Source organism: Dendrobates tinctorius, unplaced genomic scaffold (assembly GCF_039654945.1).
Source record: "Dendrobates tinctorius isolate UK_male_01 unplaced genomic scaffold, ASM3965494v1 ptg000263l, whole genome shotgun sequence".
Classification (NCBI taxonomy): Eukaryota; Metazoa; Chordata; class Amphibia; order Anura; family Dendrobatidae; genus Dendrobates; species Dendrobates tinctorius.
Window position 1 is genome coordinate 7732510 of NW_027361930.1, and position 21477 is coordinate 7753986.

The 21477-nt window shown below is 47.8% G+C and overlaps 1 protein-coding gene across 1 annotated transcript in view; it reads right to left on the reverse strand.

Annotated features, from left to right (window-relative positions):
• The window catches only part of NIPSNAP2 (nipsnap homolog 2), a 54727-nt gene extending 37021 nt beyond the window's left edge, over positions 1-17706 (reverse strand). Inside the window, exon 1 of the mRNA XM_073558950.1 lies at positions 17517-17706. Coding sequence (XP_073415051.1) covers positions 17517-17596 — 80 coding nt within the window. The 5' untranslated portion in view covers positions 17597-17706. The remainder of the gene's footprint in view (positions 1-17516) is intronic.
• Between the last annotated feature and the right edge of the window lie 3771 nt (positions 17707-21477).

Genomic DNA, 21477 nt, shown 5'->3' on the forward strand with positions numbered 1-21477 from the left:
GGTACTGGCATTACGGTGGATGGGAACTTTGTCCCCCTCTCATAGAATTTGGGTTGACTTGGTGAATTTGATTATTCCATACGAACGCACGTTATACCAAAACAGGGGATGCCCGGGTAAATTTGTCAAGATTTGGGGGAGGTGGAACTCCTCCCACCTTACCCTGCAAGGTTGAGACATCACATACGAGATAATATGCTGCAGGATGCTAGGCTGCGAAATAGTAGATATAGGTTGATGTAGTGGTTGTTGTAGTTTAGTTTTGGAATTTCTGATTAGATTTCCTCATCCGAATAATATGTTAAAAGGCTTATGTGATTTGTTCGATATACATGTTTTATGATATATAACCAACTGTCCTTTGCGCATACTGGGAAGGTTATGTATAATACTACCGTGTTCTTTTAAGAAAAAAAAATAGTGTATAATTATTTGGCTTTATATTCTAATAATGGATGGAAACATGTATGCTCTGTGGAAAATGTTTATTAACATGGGCCAATTGTATGTTGTACATGTTTTATGTCCTGAAGTTCAATAAATGAATTAAATAAAAAAAAAAAAAAAAAAAAAAAAAAAAACAATAGTCATCATTGGAGTCAATGGGAGGAGAAATTACTGAATATGTTCGGAACCAAAAACAAATTTGGCACGAATAGGGAAACAAAATGGCACCAATATAGCAAATTCAGATTCATATGTTGTACCGCAGGGAATTGTTTCCGACCCATCAAATACCGGTAAACACTGGTTTAGCAAAAAAATGGGGATATTGGGGATGGGGATATTTAGTTAGCCTTTAAGTACATAAAACTTAAAAAAAAAAAAAAAAAAAAATTAAATATCACAAAAAAAGAACCGTTTCCACACAGGTGCCCTCAACCGGTTAGCAGTGGGGTGTGTAGTACCTATGTCTTCCTTGTTGTATCCAGCACACAAAATGTTGATAAGACATAGTCCAAATTGCCCAAGGACTTAAAATTGAATGCCTTGTTATTCTCCTATTAAGTGGGTACTAGCTCACACCACTTTGTTTAGAGACATTTGTTTACCATCAACTTTTTGCAGATCCTATTGGTAATTCAAAACCTCTCATTTTTAGATAGTATGGTAGAAAGTGCTCTTAGTGCTTTGACATTGGTATATCAAGTAGATACAGTGGTTAGGGGGGTAAGTGAGTCAAATGTGTGACCCCCTGTCCACTCTATAGCCCCAGATCCTCTGTAAGATACATAAAAAAAAACAAAAACAAAAAAAAAAAAACAGTACGGCATGTCATTTTGCAGCATAAAGCAATCAGAGCTCCCTGTATTAACTGTTCTATAGGACAATATTTATCCTTTTACTAATTGGGTAAGCACAATGATTCATTAAGGCCGGCTTCACATTTGCGGATGTCAGAGCTGTGGAGTTCCTCCGTAATGCTCCGCCCACTGCCACACCTCTTCCTTCAGCTCCGCCTACGTCGGCATGCGTCCCCCATCTTTAACTGGGTACACAGGCCGTGCGGATGTATGTGGATGCCTCTGCATGCATCGTTTTGACGCTGTGGCGACCTGCATTGAATGCAACATGTTGCATTTTGTTGCGGTCGCTGCATCGTCAAAACGACGTATGCGGAAGCATCAGAATAGATTCGCAAGGCCTGCGTACCCAATGTTAAAGATAGGGTATGCAGGCCGCATGCAGACGTAGGTGGAGCTGAACGGAGGAGGTGCGGCAGTGGGCAGAGCTTCATGGAGGAAATACGCAGCCCTCCGCAGCTCTGCCGCATCAAAATGGAAAAAGGCTTGATCTCACCCAATTGGCCTGGGGATACCCCAAGTTCAACGCTCTGCCAATATATAAAAGGTTTTGTCAAGCCTTTAATGTCTCCTGACGCGTTTCATCCATGTGGACTCATCAGGGGAGTTATCCACCAGATCTCCTGGTTGCTGCCAATTCAGATTCGGCAACAGATTCCGAATATATTCACTCAACTGTACTGCAGAAGTAACAAAACATTTACAGAAACAAAAAAAAACTAAAAATGTGGTTAATTTGGGAATCCTGATGTGAAAACATTATGTTTGGTGTGGTATCCGTTGTTTCCGTGTAGTCAATAATTACCGTGAGAGAGGACTTTGAATGGTCTTATGATCATTATAGTAAACTGATACAGGACAGACCACCTTTACTGATCCTGATTTAACAATGCAAACTATTCCTAAATGTGGAAATTACAGATCAATGCTACTGTGGCAGCCTTAGGCCATAGGCACACACAGGTTTTTTAAAGGCAGTCAAAAATGAGTTTTCTAGTAGAGACCATTTCAGGAAATGTTCCATCTTGGAGAGTTTTTGGAGGATTTTTTAGTTTTCTGAAGTGTTTTGGAAGAGGTTTTTTTTGCAGCTTTCTGATTGGACAGTGCCCAGTTTGGAGCTAGGGACGTTTTTACCTATTAATATGGGCATACAGGTAATAAAATAGTTAAAATAGTCATACCTGTTTGCCCATATCTGTGGTCGTGATGTACAGAAATTGTCTTTTATTCACTTATGGTTACAAGTTCTTCCAGGCTCCAAGGTAAGAAAACTGGGCCTTAAGTCTTCATTTGCATACCACCCCCCTTTCAAATTAGCATCAGAGTACGCTGTAACGTGCATTGCTGGTCCTGGAATCCCGCGACTACGCCCTGCAATTGCACGCTTATACTCACCTTTCCCGCCGTGCTATGGGCATTGGCTTCATTGCTGAGTTAAGGTGACAAACACCAAAGAAGGAGGAACTACCTTAAAGGAGTTTATCCCAAGAACAAAAGTTCATTTTAATCAATAGAGCGTGGAATAATAACTTCCACAATTGGATGTGTTTAACCCTTTCGTGCCTGAGCCTGTTTTTGCCTTCGTGACCAGGCCAATTTTTTCAATTCTGACCAGTGTCACTTTGAGGCCATAACTCTAGAACGCTTCAACGGATCCTGCTGATCCTGACATTGTTTTCTCATGACATATTGTACTTCAGGATAGAGGTAAAATTTCTTAGATATGAACTGCGCGTATATGTTAAAAAAAATCGAAACTTGGCAAAAATTTTGAAAATTTTGCAATTTTCAAACTTTTAATTTTTATGCCCTTAAATCAGAGAGTGATATCGCACAAAATAGTTAATAAATAACATTTCCCACATGTCTACTTTACATCTGCACAATTTTGGAAACAATTTTTTTTTTTTTTAGGAAGTTATAAGGGTTAAAAGTTGACCAGCGATTTCTCATTTTTACAACAAAATTTACAACACCATTTTTTTTAGGGACCACCTCACATTTGAAGTGAGTTTGGGGGGTCAATATGACAGAAAATACCCAAAAGTGACACCATTCTAAAAACTGCACCTCTCCATGTACTCAAAACCACATTCAAGAAGTTTATTAACCCTTCAGGTGCTTCACATGAATGAATGGAATGTGGAAGGAAAAAATAAACATTTAACTTTTTTCACAAACATTTTACTTCAGAACCATTTTTTTTATTTTCACAAGTGTAAAAACAGAAAATGAACCACAAAATTTTTTGTGCAATTTCTCCCAAATACGCCGATACCCCGTATGTGGGGCTAAACCACTGTTTGAGCACACGGCAGAGCTCAGAAAGGAAGGAGTGCCGTTTGACTTTTTCAATGCAGAATTGGCTGGAATTGAGATAGGACGCCATGTCGCATTTGGAGAGCCCCTAATGTGCCTAAACAGTGGAAACCCCCACAAGTGACCCCATTTTGGAAACTAGACCCCTTAAAGAACTTATCTAGATGTGTCGTGAGCACTTTGAACCCCCAAGTGCTTCACAGAAGTTTATAACGTAGAGCCATGAAAATAAAAAATCATTTTTGTTCCACAAACATGATCTTTTAGCCCCCAATTTTTTATTTTCACAAGGGTAACAGGAGAAATTGGACCCCAAAAGTTGTTGTCCAATTTGTCCTGAGTACACTGGTACCCCATATGTGGAAGAAAACTACTGTTTGGGCACACGGGGGGGCTCGGAAGGGAAGTAGTGACGTTCTGGAATGCAGACTTTGATGGAATGGTCTGCGGGCGTCATATTGCATTTACAGAGCCCCTGATGTACCTAAACAGTGGAAACCCCCAATTCGAAATCCAACCCTAACCCCAACACACCCCTAACCCTAGCCCTAACCCTAGCCCTAACCCTAGCCCTAACCCTAGCCCTAACCCTAGCCTGCCTACCTGCTTTTTTTTTTCTTTACTTTTTTTTTATTTTTGTGTTTTTTATTTTTTGTATTTTTGACTCATAGTAACGCCACTTCTCCTCTGATCTCACACTGGCAGATGATCAGAGGAGAAGCAGCGTTACTATGTGACAAGATCGCTGCCCGGCACATAGTAACGCCACTTCTCCTATGATCTCACACTGACAGATGAGCAGAGGTGAAGCAGCGTTACTGTGTGACAAGATCGCTGCCTGACACAGCTGTGCCAGGCAGCGATCAGCTGTGCCAGGCAGCGATCTAGTCACACAGTAACGCTGCTTCACCTCTGCTCATCTGTCAGCATGAGCTCAGAGGAGAAGTCGCATTATAATGAGGGAGATCGCCGGGAAACAAGCAGCTTTCCCAGCGAGCTCTCTCATTGGCTGCTGTGACGCGACGTCATCAGGACCTGAACCAATCAGGTCTCGATGACGTCGGGGGTCCCAGCATGCATTGTGCACCGGGATCCCCGCGTTATAAGGTATGAGGGGGTCCCGGGGGGCACAAAACCGCCGGCAGTAGATAAACGTCGGCGCTGCACAAAGCCCAGCAAGCGCCAACGTTTATCTACTGTGGGCGGTCGCGAAGAGGTTAAAGAAGAAGTTCCTGTGCTGAGTTACAGAGTACACAGCAGGAGCACAGTTATAAGACTATCTCAACACAGGAACATTTTACATAAATACATCTAATTGTGGAAATTATTATTCCAAGATCTATTGATTAAAATCAACTTTTGTTCATTGGAAAACACGTTTAAATATAATGCACTTATGTTATGGTTAATATTTTACACCTTGTTCTGATTACTATATATTTATGAAAATCAAGAGTGAAAAGTTATAGCAAAATGTATTTCCCAGAGAATTTCTCATGGCTCGGACAAAAGAACGTTTGTAGATTTGTACTTATGAAACATCTGTTTCTGGCATAGAGACCCAATAAGACTGCAACCTTGAATTTCTACAGGACTTGGGTTATCAACACCTGTGGGTTAGATAAGCAGGCGGATTTGGGGGAGACTGTCCAAGCCAGCGTTGTTGCTGCAAGTAACATGAAGCTAAACTACGTAAATAGATATTAAAAAAAAAAAAAAAAAAAAAAAAAAAAAGAATTAGACAATATTAGGTATTGTGCATTATACAGATTTCCATCAAACCCAGAAAGAACACCACAATGGCTTAACCTTGTGAACAGAGAAAACTTCTTCCCAAGCCTGCACACCTTCTTATGTTAAAAACATTTTGAAGAATCATGTTTTGACAGAACGGGGCAAACAGTGCGACTAAGAACAAATGCAGTACCAACTATCTTTATCTATCCAGGCCATATGGTGGAAAAGGTAAGCAACGGGCATTGGGCAACAATCTACTCAAGTAGGATATGCTCATATAACATTCCGAGTCTATGTTGTAAGAATATCAGATGGTTCAGATAAGATGGAAAGATTTTTTTATACATATATACAGTGTTAAAAATAAGTATTTGATACACTGAAGATTTTGCACCTACATAGAATGAAGAGGTCTATAATTTTTATTGTAGGTACACTTCAAGTGTGAGAGACAGAATCTAAAAGTAAAAAACAGAAAATCACATTGTTTGATTTTTACGTAATTAAATTGCATTTTCTTGCATGAAATAAGTATTTGTTCTACTAACCATCAAGAATTCTGGCTCTCACAGTCCTGTTAGTTTTTCTTTAAGAGGCCCTCTTACACTGCACGCATTACCTGTATTAACTGCACCTGTTATGAACTTGTTACCTGTATAAAAGACACCTGTCCACACACTAAATCAATAACACTCCAACCTCTCCACCATGGTCAAGACAAAGGAGCTGTCTAAGGACACCAGAGACAAAATTTTAGACCAGCACAAGGCTGGGATGGCCTAGCCTACAAAATAGGCAAGCAGCTTGGTGGGAAGGCAACAACTGTTAGCACAATTATCAGACAATGGAAGTAACACAAGATGACTGTCAATCTTGCTCAGTCTGGGGCTCAATGCAAGATCACGCCTCGCAGGGTAAGGATGTTTTTGAGAAAGGTCAGGAATCAGTCCAGAACTGCACAGGAGGACATGGTCATTGACCTGAGGAGAGCTGGGACCACAGCCTCAAACATTACTGTTAGCAAAACACTATGCCATCATGAAGTAAAATCCTGCAGGGCACGCAAGGTCCCCCTGCTCACGCCAGCACATATCCATGCCCATTTAAAGTTCAGCAATGACCTTCATGATGATCCAGAATAGGCATGGGAGAAGGTCAGATGAGATCAAAATACAACTTTTTGGTTTAAACGCCACTGGCCGTTTTTGGAGGAATAGATGGGCGAGCAGATCCCCAAGAACACCATCCCAACCATGAAGCATTGAGATGGAAACATCATACTTTGGGGGTGTTTTTCTGCAAAGGGAACAGGACGACTGCACTGTATTGAAGAGAGGATGGATGGAGTCATGTATTAAAGAGATTTTGGCCAACAACCTCCTTTCCTCAGTAAGAACATTGAAGATGAGTCGTGCTTGGGTCTTCCAGCATGACGACCTGAAAAACACAGCCAGGCAACTAAGGAGTGGCTCCGTAAGAAGCATTTCAAGGACCTGGAGTGGTCTAGCCAGTCTCCTGACCTGACCTCAATAGAAAATCTATGGAGGAAGCTGAAACTCAATGTTGCCCAGCGACAGCCTTGAAACCTGTAAGACATGGAGAAGATCTGTATGGAGGAGTGGGCCAAAATCCCTGCTGCAGTGTGTGCAACCTCGGTCAAGAACTACAGGAATCGTCTGACCTCTGTAATTGCAAACAAAGGTTTCTATACCAAATATTAAGTTCTGTTTTTCTATCCTATTAAATACATATTTCATGCAATAAAAAATCAAATTAATTATGAAAAAATCATACAATGTGATTTTCTGGCTTTTAGTTTTAGATTCTGTCTCTCACAGTTGAAGTGTACCTACGAGAAAAATGTCAGGCCTCTCCATTCTTTGTAGGTGGGAAAACTTGCAAAAATCAGCAGTGTATCACATACTTATTTTCCCAACTGTATATAAACTGACTAATGTATCCTAAGAGTATAAGTTGGACAACGCTTATAACCAATGCCTTGTCCACTGGCTACAAGATAGGAATAAAGAACTACCTTGAGTCAGATTATGCCGTGCCTCGGGAGATAATTTTTCTAACAGGGGTTAAAGCTTTTGATACATGGTTCTATTACAGTATACCAGACTAGCAGTGATTGCATGGGCTAGGATAAATCTGCTTTACCAATTTGTTCTATTACCTTTTATTATTTGCATCTCAACACTTTCTTCTTGTGTTAAAGTAAAAGGTATAAAGTGCCCGGGGTCGTTAAATAGATAGAAAGGTCACATACAGTGCCTACAAGTAGTATTCAACCCCCTGCAGATTTAGCAGGTTTACACATTCGGAATTAACTTGGCATTGTGACATTTGGACTGTAGATCAGCCTGGAAGTGTGAAATGCACTGCAGCAAAAAAGAATGTTATTTCTTTGTTTAATTCTTTTTTAAATTGTGAAAAGTTTATTCAGAGGGTCATTTATTATTCAACCCCTCAAACCACCAGAATTCTGTTTGGTTCCCCTAAAGTATTAGGAAGTATTTCAGGCACAAAGAACAATGAGCTTCACATGTTTGGATTAATTATCTCTTTTTCCAGCCTTTTCTGACTATTTAAGACCCTCCCCAAACTTGTGAACAGCACTCGTACATGGTCAACATGGGAAAGACAAAGGAGCATTCCAAGGCCATCAGAGACAAGATCGTGGAGGGTCACAAGGCTGGCAAGGGGTACAAAACCCTTTCCAAGGAGTTGGGCCTACCTGTCTCCACTGTTGGGAGCATCATCCGGAAGTGGAAGGCTTATGGAACTACTGTTAGCCTTCCACGGCCTGGACAGCCTTTGAAAGTTTCCTCCCGTGCCGAGGCCAGGCTTGTCCGAAGAGTCAAGGCTAACCCAAGGACAACAAGGAAGGAGCTCCGGGAAGATCTCATGGCAGTGGGGACATTGGTTTCAGTCAATACCATAAGTAACATACTCCACCGCAATGGTCTCCATTCCAGACGAGCACGTAAGGTACCTTTACTTTCAAAGCGTCATGTCAAGGCTCGTCTACAGTTTGCTCATGATCACTTGGAGGACTCTGAGACAGACTGGTTCAAGGTTCTCTGGTCTGATGAGACCAAGATCGAGATCTTTGGTGCCAACCACACACGTGACGTTTGGAGACTGGATGGCACTGCATACGACCCCAAGAATACCATCCCTACAGACAAGCATGGTGGTGGCAGCATCATGCTGTGGGGCTGTTTCTCAGCCAAGGGGCCTGGCCATCTGGTCCGCATCCATGGGAAGATGGATAGCACGGCCTACCTGGAGATTTTGGCCAAGAACCTCCGCTCCTCCATCAAGAATCTTAAGATGGGTCGTCATTTCATCTTCCTACAAGACAACGACCCAAAGCACACAGCCAAGAAAACCAAGGCCTGGTTCGAGAGGGAAAAAATCAAGGTGTTGCAATGGCCTAGTCAGTCTCCTGACCTTAACCCAATTGAAAACTTGTGGAAGGAGCTCAAGATTAAAGTCCACATGAGACACCCAAAGAACCTAGATAACTTGGAGAAGATCTGCATGGAGGAGTGGGCCAAGATATCTCCAGAGACCTGTGCCGGCCTAATCAGGTCTTATAAAAGACGATTATTAGCTGTAATTACAAACAAGGGTTATTCCACAAAATATTAAACCTAGGGGTTGAATAATAATTGACCCACACTTTGTTTAAAATGTATTAAAATTTAACTGAGCCACATAATTTTTTGTTTTTTAAGATTTATGCATCTGTTAATAAATCCTGCTCTTGTTTGAAGTTTGAAGGCTCTAACTTATTTGCATCTTATCAAACCTGCTAAATCTGCAGGGGGTTGAATACTACTTGTAGGCACTGTACATAGCAACGGTCACATGAGATAAATGTAACACGGTGACCTCTCTCTTCAGGAACATAGGATCCCCATGTACAAAGGACAGGAAAATGGGGAAGGTGTAATAGAAGTGATCTTGGATTTTCTTGATGTGTTAGTGATAGATGCTTGATGAGATAAAAACATCTTATTGAGTGTTTATAGGCAAAATACTTACCAGCACTCTTATTTCCTTCTTACTCTAGGATTGGTCATCTTGACTATGTATCTCTCGGTCGTAATCGTTAGCAAAAAAATAAGTTTTTGCTTGCAGGCTGTGACCCCTTATGAATGTCATTAGTTTCCTAGATTATTTGCTGTGCCTCTGGATTACATGTATTATAGTCCAAGCTTACTGACTGTTTCTAGACCTGAGGGTTCACAGTTCCTCTTGTAAACTTTAGAAACGGTCAGTAAGTTTACGGTCAGACAAGTCAGTTCATCTGCACAGTACAGTAAGAAAAGTTCTAAATCAGGCCTTCTAATAAAAACCAGCTAAGTATAACTGAGCAGGCACTGAACAAGCAGGGAAGGAAGCACAAATGGGAATATTAAAAAAAAAAACCAACAGACTACAGAAAGAAAAAAAATGTCTGGCTGTTGCTGCCAACTGTCTGTTTTGCGATATAGTGAAAAGCAGCAGACAGCGAATGGGCACTGCACAGTAATCATCACGCTGTGTGTCCATTATAGGGATACCTAGGTACCTACGCTGACTGTGGCCACTTTTCCACATACCTGCTAAGGGTATATGCCCACCAGTGGGCACAGATGCTGTGTATACCTAGCCTTGCTTCCCCAGTGTACAGCACATCACAAGTCATAGCTGACGAAGCAACAGGCTACAATCACACTGGGCGTTGTTGCTGCGTTTTTTATACTAATTTTCAGCTGTGTTTTACAGTACCAGCAAAGCCTATGAGATTTAAAAAATCTCATGCACACACATTGGTTTCCTTGTCATCAGGATTTTGTGCTTTGCATGGTTTTTTGGAGCATGTCATTTCTTTCAGCGTTTTTCACCCATTGATTTGAATGGGTGGTGAAAAAAAAGCACCAAAAACGCAGGTATCAGTTTTTTTTGCGTTATGATTCTATAGAATAGGACTTAAACCTTATCAGCATGCACAAGGGACAAATGTAACATGCCAAAACCACTAGAAAAACATGATATATTCTGCAGCTTCTTTCCTGCTAAGAGATCAGGATGCCAATATCGTTCAGAGTGCAATGCCTGGTGGAGGAGGGGGGGGGGGTATTCCGGGGTCGGGGGCCAAATTTGACACGTGTGGTATAAAGTGACCGTGAGTCGGTATCAGAAAGCAAACATATCTCTATCTGACGGATCTAGAGTCCGGTACAAGGATTATTCATGCTGTGATTAACCTGGTGTAGAAACAATCACTGAATGCCTCGCTGCACAAAGCACTGGAGAGTGCATACGCCAGTCTAGAGTTTTACTACCCAGTTAATAAGGACAAGTGTAGGAAGTTATTAAAGGGATGGTCTTATCAGGGACCACCCTTGTCAGAAGGCCATCGAAAGTGACCCCTCTGGCAAGCAGCTGATTTAGGTGGAGGAAGAAGGGGTCAGAGTCATTTTACCGGCACCAGAAAAGCAGTATTAATGCTGCCCGTCCTTACCGAGCCCTGCCTCTGATACCCAGGTGCCCCGATAGCTACATTTAGTAGCAATGTATTAAAGGGGTTGTACAGGATTACAGAAACGGGGCCGTTTTATTCTAGACATAGAGCGACACTGGCCCGCAAAGTGTATGTGGTGTCGAGGATCAGCCCCATTTACTGTAATAGAGCCGAGCTATAATACTAAGCTTAGTGCTAGGCACAGCGCGCGTTCAGAAATCACACTTTTTCCAATGGTGAAAATCTCCTATAACTGAAGGGGCCTTTTTGGGATTAAATCGTCTTTGCTGTTGGGTCTCACAAAAGCTATTTAACAGCCCCTCTCCTCTGCACCTCTGCAGATGGATGCAAAATGAGTTAACTAAAGGACCCGTCTCACATAGCGAGATTTTGTGACGCAATAGCACCCCCCCCCCCCCCGGATATCGCTGATCATGCAGGAATATCCTGGGCAATTTTTTCGTTGTCGGCGTCCCACTCTCCAGCATGCATCGCTGTGTTTGATCGCTGGATTGTGGTTGCGTCGCTGAAGAGATCTGCCTGTTTGGCAGCTTACTAGCGACCATGTAACGACGTACCAGCATTCCCTACCAGGTCGTATCGTTGTCGGGATTGCTGGTACGACGCTAAGTGAAAAGGGACGCTAAGTGTAACGGGCCATTTCTTCCTTGTTGAAGTCCCGCTGGCGCCGACTAGCGATGTATGGACTCAGGAGGAAGTCATTATAGCTATGGTGTGACAGGTTAGAGCTTATCGCTGCTGTGTCGCTGATGAGATCTGCCTGTTTGGCAGCTCACTAGCGACCATGTAGCGACGCACCAGCGATCCTGACCGGGTCGTATTGTTGTCGGGATCGCTGGTGCATCGCTAAATGTAAAGGGACCCTAAGGATCCAACAGTGAGCTCATTCTTAGAGTTTATAACTATTATATATTTTTCTGTGCTCCTCTCAACTCATTTATGATCACAGGCCACATTAAAGGTGAATATGGAGTGAAATTAACAAAAAATTGCTTTTACAGTTTTTTTTAAGGGGTTGTCTGGTCCAAATTGATTAAGTATGTAGTCTGTGTGATTTGCCGATTTCTGAGCCAAGATCGGAAGGTATGTATGCGTAATTATACATGCTCCCGGCCAGAACATGTCCAGTGGGCGTGGCCTCCCTATACAGTTGTATTGTGCGAGTTCACGCCCTCTAGTTGGCCTCGCCCACCTGACAGCTAAATATGAATATATGGTTTATGACAATAAAAATCAAAATGTCCTGGAAGTTGGGAAACCCCTTTACGGAATCAAAGCTATGGGGGGGGGGGGGCTCTAGTTTCCATGTAATATATGTTTTATGAAACTTGTGCCCAAGCTGCAGACAGAACTGACAGTCTGTGTAAACTTAGGGCATGTGCACGTGGAGGTTATGGAGGAGACTCAATGTATTTCTACTGTAAAACCACTGACAGATTGTTCATGAGGAAGACGCTTCAGAAAATCCTGGCGTTTTTTTCCCCCTGAAGCTTCCTTCTTAGCATCTCTTTGTGCCATTGGCTTTCATGACATCTTTACATAGAAATGTGTTGGTTGTTTTGCACGCTTCAGGATAAGAAGAATTCCTCAAAGAAGGAGCGTTCCCTGAAGCGGTTAACACTGGAAAAGTCAGGTGTGAGCCCAAGATGTCTCCACAGCACAAGAGCGGCTATAAACTGTGTTCCAAATTATTATGCAAAAAGAGTTTAGGAGTGATAAGGTTAGAGTTTTTTTTGTTTGTCATTTAAACTCATTGATGGTGATGTGTGTCAGGGCTCTTTATATCACTGAAAGCAATTGCAGATACCTGTGCAAATTAGTTTGGCAGGTGTGTCCAAATAAAGGCAAGACTACTTAAGAAGGCTGTTCCACATTATTAAGCAGCCTACATTTTTTGCCAAAATGGGAAAGAAAAAGGATATGTTGGCTGCTGAGAAGCAACAAATTGTGGAGTATTTAGGTCAAGGCATGACTACAATCAACATTGCCAAGACACTTCATCGTGATCATCGCACAATCAAGAAGTATGTAGCTGATTCCCAGCACACACGTGTGCGTGCTGATAAGGAAAAATTGAGGATTCTTTCCAACAGGCAATTGCGTCAGGTTAAAAGAGCAGCTGCAAAAATGCCTTGTCATAGCAGCAGACAAGTTTTTGAAGCTGCTGGTGCCTCCAACGTCCCCCGAACAACAAGATGCAGGGTCCTTCAGAGGTTTGCAGCTGTGCGTAAGCCATCCTGTCGACCACCTCTATCCACTGCACACAAGCAGAAACGGCTCCAGTGGGCCAAACGATACATGAAGACTGACTTCCAAACTGTTTTGTTCACCGATGAGTGCTGTGCAACGCTCAATGGTCCAGATGGATGGAGTGGAGGATGGCTGGTTGATGGACACCCCATGAAAACACGGCTAAGGCGCCAACAAGGAGGAGGTGGAGTAATGTTTTGGGCTGGAATCATGGGGAGAGAGATTGTCGGCCCCTTTAGGATCCCTGAAGGGGTAAAGATGAACTCCATAATCTATGTGGTGTTTCTAAAACAGCACTTCCTGCCATGGTTCAAGAGGAAGAACCGTGCTTTCCGCAGCAATATCATTTTCATGCATGATAATGCACTGTCTCATGCTGCAAATAACATATCTGCATCTCTGGCTGCTATGGGCATAAAAGAGGACAAACTTATGGTGTGGCCACCATCTTCCCCTGACCTCAACCCCATTGAGAACTTCTGGAGCATCATCAAAAGGAGTGTCTATGATGGCGGGAGGCAGTTCACATCTAAGCAACAGCTCTGGGAGAGTACAGTCATGGCCAAAAGTTTTGAGAATGACACAAATATTATATTTTCACATGATCTGCTGACCTCTGGTTTTTATGTGTGTTTGTCAGATGTTTTTATCACATACAGAAATATAATTGCAATCATATTATGAGTAGCAAAAGGTTATATTGACAGTTAGAATGAGTTAATGCAGCAAGTCAATATCTGCAGTGTTGACCCTTCTTCTTCAGGACCTCAGCAATTCTCCCTGGCATGCTCTCAATCAACTTCTGGATCAAATCCTGACTGATAGCAGTCCATTCTTGCAAAATCAATGCTTTTATTTTGTCTGAATTTGAAGGTTTTGGTTTGTCCACCTGTCTCTTGATGATTGACCACAAGTTCTCAATGGGATTAAGATCTGGGGAGTTTCCAGGCCATGGTCCCAAAATCTCTATGTTTTGTTCCCTGAGACATTTAGTTATCACCTTTGCTTTATGGCAAGGTGCTCCATCATGTTGAAAAAGGCATTGTTGATCGCCAAACTGCTCTTGGACGGTTGGGAGAAGTTGCTCTCGGAGGACATTCTGGTACCATTCTTTATTCATGGCTGTGTTTTTAGGCAAGACTGAGAGAGAGCCCATTCCCTTGGCTGAGAAGCCACCCCACACATGAATGGTTTCAGGATGCTTGACAGTTGGCATGAGACAAGACTGGTGGTAGCGCTCACCTGGTCTTCTCCGAATAAGCCGTTTTCCAGATGTCCCAAACAATCGAAAAGGGGATTCATCAGAGAAAATGACTTTACCCCACTCCTCAGCAGTCCACTCCCTGTACCTCTTGCAGAATAGCAGTCTGTCCATGATGTTTTTTCTGGAGAGAAGTGGCTTCTTTGCTGCCCTCCTTGACCAGGCCTTGCTCCAAGAGTCTGCGCCTCACAGTGCATGCAGATGCACTCACACCTGCCTGCTGCCATTCCTGAGCAAGCTCTGCACTGCTGGTAGCCCGATCCCGCAGCTGAAACACTTTTAAGAGATGGTCCTGGCGCTTGCTGGTCTTTCTAGGGCGCCCTGGAGCCTTTTTGGCAACAAGGGAACCTCTCTCCTTGAAGTTCTTGATGATGCGATAGATTGTTGACTGAAGTGCAATCTTTCTAGCTGCGATACTCTTCCCTGTTAGGCCATTTTTGTGCAGTACAATGATGACTGCACGTGTTTCTTTAGAGATAACCATGGTTAGCAGAAGAGAAACAATGATGCCAAGAACCAGCCTCCTTTTAAAGTGTCCAGTGGTGTCATTCTAACTTAATCATGACAGATTGATCTCCAGCCCTGTCCTCATCAACACCCACACCTGTGTTAATGGAGCAATCACTGAAACGATGTTAGCTGGTCCTTTTAAGGCATGGCTGCAATGATGTTGAAATGTGTTTTGGGGGATGAAGTTCATTTTCTAGGCAAATATTGACTTTGCAAGTAATTGCTGTTAAGCTGATCACTCTTTATAACATTCTGGAGTATATGCAAATTGCCATTAGAAAAAGTGAAGCAGTAGACTTTGTAAAAATTAATATTTGTGTCATTCTCAAAACTTTTGGCCATGACTGTATTCTATCCACATGCAAAACAATTGAAGCACAAACCATCCAAAAACTGACATTTTCAATGGACAAAAGAGTTCAGAAGCTTCTTTCGAACAAGGGGTCCTATGTGCAAATGTAACATCACCTAGAATAAAGTTTTGACTTGAAAACTGTTTGATTTCATTTTGTAATAAGCTGATAATGCTAATAATTTCACAATTGACCTTTTTTTTTGTTCAAAATAAAAAGGTTGAAAACTCTGCTGTGCATAATAATTTGGAACATGCATTTTGAGTGTTTATTTTAAAAAAATATACTGTTTTCATAGGCAGTTTGTTCAAAAACATTGAAATTATACTAGAATATTAGATGACTGGAAAATAACAATGACTGCAATTCATATAGGTAATTTAGAGAAAATATGAGGAAATATTTTTTGCATAATAATTTGGAACACAGTGTAGGGATGTGACGGGGACCGGAGAAGGAGCTGTGGTGGTCTGCAGCAGTCCCTGAAAAATGGCCAGCATCACACGAGTGTTAGCGAGAGATGTGCGGCCTATTCTTCTACACAAGTGGCACCGCGGCAGGGGGGGACCGGCGGACTCCTGTGGCTGGCGCCGCGGGGGGGGGGGGGGGGGGACCGGCGGACTCCTGTGGCTGGCGCCGCGGCAGGGGGGGGGGGGGGGACCGGCGGACTCCTGTGGCTGGCGCCGCGGCAGGGGGGGGGGGGGGGACCGGCGGACTCCTGTGGCTGGCGCCGCGGCAGGGGGGGGGGGGGGGGGACCGGCGGACTCCTGTGGCTGGCGCCGCGGCAGGGGGGGGGGGACCGGCGGACTCCTGTGGCTGGTGCCGTGGCAGGGGGGGGACTGGTGGACTTCTGTGGCTGGCGCCGCGGCAGGGGGGGGGGGGACCGGCGGACTTCTGTGGCTGGCGCCACGGCAGGGGGGGACCGGCGGACTTCTGTGGCTGGCGCCACGGCAGGGGGGGGGGGACCGGCGGACTTCTGTGGCTGGCGCCACGGCAGGGGGGGGGGGACCGGCGGACTTCTGTGGCTGGCGCCACGGCAGGGGGGGACCGGCGGACTTCTGTGGCTGGCGCCACGGCAGGGGGGGGACTGGTGGACTTCTGTGGCTGGCGCCACGGCAGAGGGGGGGGGGGCTGGTCGACTTCTGTGGCTGGCGCCACGGCAGGGGGGGACCGGCGGACTTCTGTGGCTGGCGCCGTGGCAGGGGGGGGGGGGACCGGCGGACTTCTGTGGCTGGCGCCACGGCAGGGGGGGGGGGACCGGCGGACTTCTGTGGCTGGCGCCACGGCAGGGGGGGGGGGACCGGCGGACTTCTGTGGCTGGCGCCACGGCAGGGGGGGGGGGGACCGGCGGACTTCTGTGGCTGGCGCCACGGCAGGGGGGGGGGGACCGGCGGACTTCTGTGGCTGGCGCCACGGCAGGGGGGGACCGGCGGACTTCTGTGGCTGGCGCCACGGCAGGGGGGGGACTGGTGGACTTCTGTGGCTGGCGCCACGGCAGAGGGGGGGGGGGCTGGTCGACTTCTGTGGCTGGCGCCACGGCAGGGGGGGACCGGCGGACTTCTGTGGCTGGCGCCGCGGCAGGGGGGACCGGCGGACTTCTGTGGCTGGCGCCGTGGCAGGGGGGGACCGGCGGACTTCTGTGGCTGGCGCCACGGCAGGGGGGGACCGGCGGACTTCTGTGGCTGGCGCCACGGCAGGGGGGGACCGGCGGACTTCTGTGGGTGGCGCCGTGGCAGGGGGGACCGGCGGACTTCTGTGGCTGGCGCCGTGGCAGGGGGGACCGGCGGACTTCTGTGGCTGGTGTGTGAGGACTCGGATGAGGAGCGTCTCCCCTCATGTAGGGAAGGACCACCTCCATATGTCACTGTGTAATAATACTGGAGAAAGTTACCAAGCATCGCTTTCTAGTGAAAACACAGAACCCTTCCCACCAGTGGAGCGAACACTCGCGGACACGGCTGGGAGCACTGGTGACAGAAGCCCTGGGGTGTCCTAGGTGCCAGAGGGGCCTGGCTGCGGCTCTGCCAGGCACGGGGCAGTGACCTTGAGCTGCCCGCACTGCCTGCTGGCACACAATGCAGGGGCGCACTACATGGGGGACGGGGGCAACCACTAATACCGCAGCCAGCGTCATAAAGTGCACGAGGGCTCCAGCATTACACGCTGTGCCCCTCTACACAGGACCGGAGGAGGGCTGCGACACTGCAGGGGCCCAAGCCGAGCACAGCGTCTGACCTCACCTGACCAGCAGGACGCTGGGCCCGCAGGCCTGGATCCTCGGTGCCCTACTCAATGCCACGGACATGGCTCTGCTCGCCATCTTGCACAACCTACTGCGCTGCCAGTGAACGTCAGGGAGAGGAGGAGGAGCTACGCTGTAATATCGGCAGCCACCACCAGGAGGAGAACTGCTCGCTCACAGGAACTGTTGTCTTTCAGTGCTGTGTAATACTAGAAGTAACCACTAGAGGAAGTGGAATTAACTCTTTATGCTCCGTAGACAAACAGTCCATAAGACACCTGCATTTATTTCAGTGTTTTATTGTTTGTTTTTTGCTGATCACTTCCTTAAGTAACCTATTGCCCTGTTAGTTGTATTTTTTGGTGTTTTATTTATTTTTTTAAGGCGATTGGGAAGGTGATGGGGACCGAAAAAAACCAAGGTATTTTGAAATAGATGACATTTTTTTTTTTGGAGGGGGGGTGTTAATTTACATAAAGTTTCCAAGCTCTGAATGGCCCATTAGCGTTAGTCGATGGATCACTGCGATTCTGGCGACACCAAGCTGCAGTTTTAGTCTTGTTTTACTGCCTCTGAGGTAACGTTAGCAAACAATGCTGTATATGGGAAAACTAATCCTAACTAATCTAAAAATAAATCCTTATGTTTCTGTGTCGCCATATTCTGAGAGACACAGCGGGTGGGGTGTATGGAGAGCTCCTGCGAGAGACACAGCGGGTGGGATGTATGGAGAGCTCCTGCGAGAGACACAGCGGGTGGGATGTATGGAGAGCTCCTGCGAGAGACACAGCGGGTGGGGTGTATGGAGAGCTCCTGCGAGACACAGCGGGTGGGATGTATGGAGAGCTCCTGCGAGAGACACAGCGGGTGGGATGTATGGAGAGCTCCTGCAAGAGACACAGCGGGTGGGGTGTATGGAGAGCTCCTGCGAGAGACACAGCGGGTGGGGTGTATGGAGAGCTCCTGCGAGAGACACAGCGGGTGGGATGTATGGAGAGCTCCTGCGAGAGACACAGCGGGTGGGATGTATGGAGAGCTCCTGCGAGAGACACAGCGGGTGGGGTGTATGGAGAGCTCCTGCGAGAGACACAGCGGGTGGGGTGTATGGAGAGCTCCTGCGAGAGACACAGCGGGTGGGATGTATGGAGAGCTCCTGCGAGAGACACAGCGGGTGGGGTGTATGGAGAGCTCCTGCGAGAGACACAGCGGGTGGGGTGTATGGAGAGCTCCTGCGAGAGACACAGCGGGTGGGGTGTATGGAGAGCTCCTGCGAGAGACACAGCGGGTGGGATGTATGGAGAGCTCCTGCGAGAGACACAGCGGGTGGGGTGTATGGAGAGCTCCTGCGAGAGACACAGCGGGTGGGGTGTATGGAGAGCTCCTGCGAGAGACACAGCGGGTGGGATGTATGGAGAGCTCCTGCGAGAGACACAGCGGGTGGGATGTATGGAGAGCTCCTGCGAGAGACACAGCGGGTGGGGTGTATGGAGAGCTCCTGCGAGAGACACAGCGGGTGGGGTGTATGGAGAGCTCCTGCGAGAGACACAGCGGGTGGGATGTATGGAGAGCTCCTGCGAGAGACACAGCGGGTGGGGTGTATGGAGAGCTCCTGCGAGAGACACAGCGGGTGGGGTGTATGGAGAGCTCCTGCGAGAGACACAGCGGGTGGGATGTATGGAGAGCTCCTGCGAGAGACACAGCGGGTGGGGTGTATGGAGAGCTCCTGAGAGAGACACAGCGGGTGGGGTGTATGGAGAGCTCCTGCGAGAGACACAGCGGGTGGGGTGTATGGAGAGCTCCTGCGAGAGACACAGCGGGTGGGGTGTATGGAGAGCTCCTGCGAGAGACACAGCGGGTGGGGTGTATGGAGAGCTCCTGCGAGAGACACAGCGGGTGGGATGTATGGAGAGCTCCTGCGAGAGACACAGCGGGTGGGGTGTATGGAGAGCTCCTGCGAGAGACACAGCGGGTGGGGTGTATGGAGAGCTCCTGCGAGAGACACAGCGGGTGGGATGTATGGAGAGCTCCTGCGAGAGACACAGCGGGTGGGATGTATGGAGAGCTCCTGCGAGAGACACAGCGGGTGGGGTGTATGGAGAGCTCCTGCGAGAGACACAGCGGGTGGGGTGTATGGAGAGCTCCTGCGAGAGACACAGCGGGTGGGATGTATGGAGAGCTCCTGCGAGAGACACAGCGGGTGGGATGTATGGAGAGCTCCTGCGAGAGACACAGCGGGTGGGGTGTATGGAGAGCTCCTGCGAGAGACACAGCGGGTGGGGTGTATGGAGAGCTCCTGCGAGAGACACAGCGGGTGGGGTGTATGGAGAGCTCCTGCGAGAGACACAGCGGGTGGGGTGTATGGAGAGCTCCTGCGAGAGACACAGCGGGTGGGGTGTATGGAGAGCTCCTGCGAGAGACACAGCGGGTGGGGTGTATGGAGAGCTCCTGCGAGAGACACAGCGGGTGGGGTGTATGGAGAGCTCCTGCGAGAGACACAGCGGGTGGGGTGTATGGAGAGCTCCTGCGAGAGACACAGCGGGTGGGGTGTATGGAGAGCTCCTGCGAGAGACACAGCGGGTGGGGTGTATGGAGAGCTCCTGCGAGAGACACAGCGGGTGGGGTGTATGGAGAGCTCCTGCGAGAGACACAGCGGGTGGGGTGTATGGAGAGCTCCTGCGAGAGACACAGCGGGTGGGATGTATGGAGAGCTCCTGCGAGAGACACAGCGGGTGGGGTGTATGGAGAGCTCCTGCGAGAGACACAGCGGGTGGGATGTATGGAGAGCTCCTGCGAGAGACACAGCGGGTGGGATGTATGGAGAGCTCCTGCGAGAGACACAGCGGGTGGGATGTATGGAGAGCTCCTGCGAGAGACACAGCGGGTGGGATGTATGGAGAGCTCCTGCGAGAGACACAGCGGGTGGGGTGTATGGAGAGCTCCTGCGAGAGACACAGCGGGTGGGGTGTATGGAGAGCTCCTGCGAGAGACACAGCGGGTGGGATGTATGGAGAGCTCCTGCGAGAGACACAGCGGGTGGGATGTATGGAGAGCTCCTGCGAGAGACACAGCGGGTGGGATGTATGGAGAGCTCCTGCGAGAGACACAGCGGGTGGGGTGTATGGAGAGCTCCTGCGAGAGACACAGCGGGTGGGGTGTATGGAGAGCTCCTGCGAGAGACACAGCGGGTGGGGTGTATGGAGAGCTCCTGCGAGAGACACAGCGGGTGGGGTGTATGGAGAGCTCCTGCGAGAGACACAGCGGGTGGGGTGTATGGAGAGCTCCTGCGAGAGACACAGCGGGTGGGGTGTATGGAGAGCTCCTGCGAGAGACACAGCGGGTGGGATGTATGGAGAGCTCCTGCGAGAGACACAGCGGGTGGGATGTATGGAGAGCTCCTGCGAGAGACACAGCGGGTGGGATGTATGGAGAGCTCCTGCGAGAGACACAGCGGGTGGGATGTATGGAGAGCTCCTGCGAGAGACACAGCGGGTGGGATGTATGGAGAGCTCCTGCGAGAGACACAGCGGGTGGGGTGTATGGAGAGCTCCTGCGAGAGACACAGCGGGTGGGGTGTATGGAGAGCTCCTGCGAGAGACACAGCGGGTGGGATGTATGGAGAGCTCCTGCGAGAGACACAGCGGGTGGGGTGTATGGAGAGCTCCTGCGAGAGACACAGCGGGTGGGATGTATGGAGAGCTCCTGCGAGAGACACAGCGGGTGGGATGTATGGAGAGCTCCTGCGAGAGACACAGCGGGTGGGATGTATGGAGAGCTCCTGCGAGAGACACAGCGGGTGGGATGTATGGAGAGCTCCTGCGAGAGACACAGCGGGTGGGGTGTATGGAGAGCTCCTGCGAGAGACACAGCGGGTGGGGTGTATGGAGAGCTCTTGCGAGAGACACAGCGGGTGGGATGTATGGAGAGCTCCTGCGAGAGACACAGCGGGTGGGATGTATGGA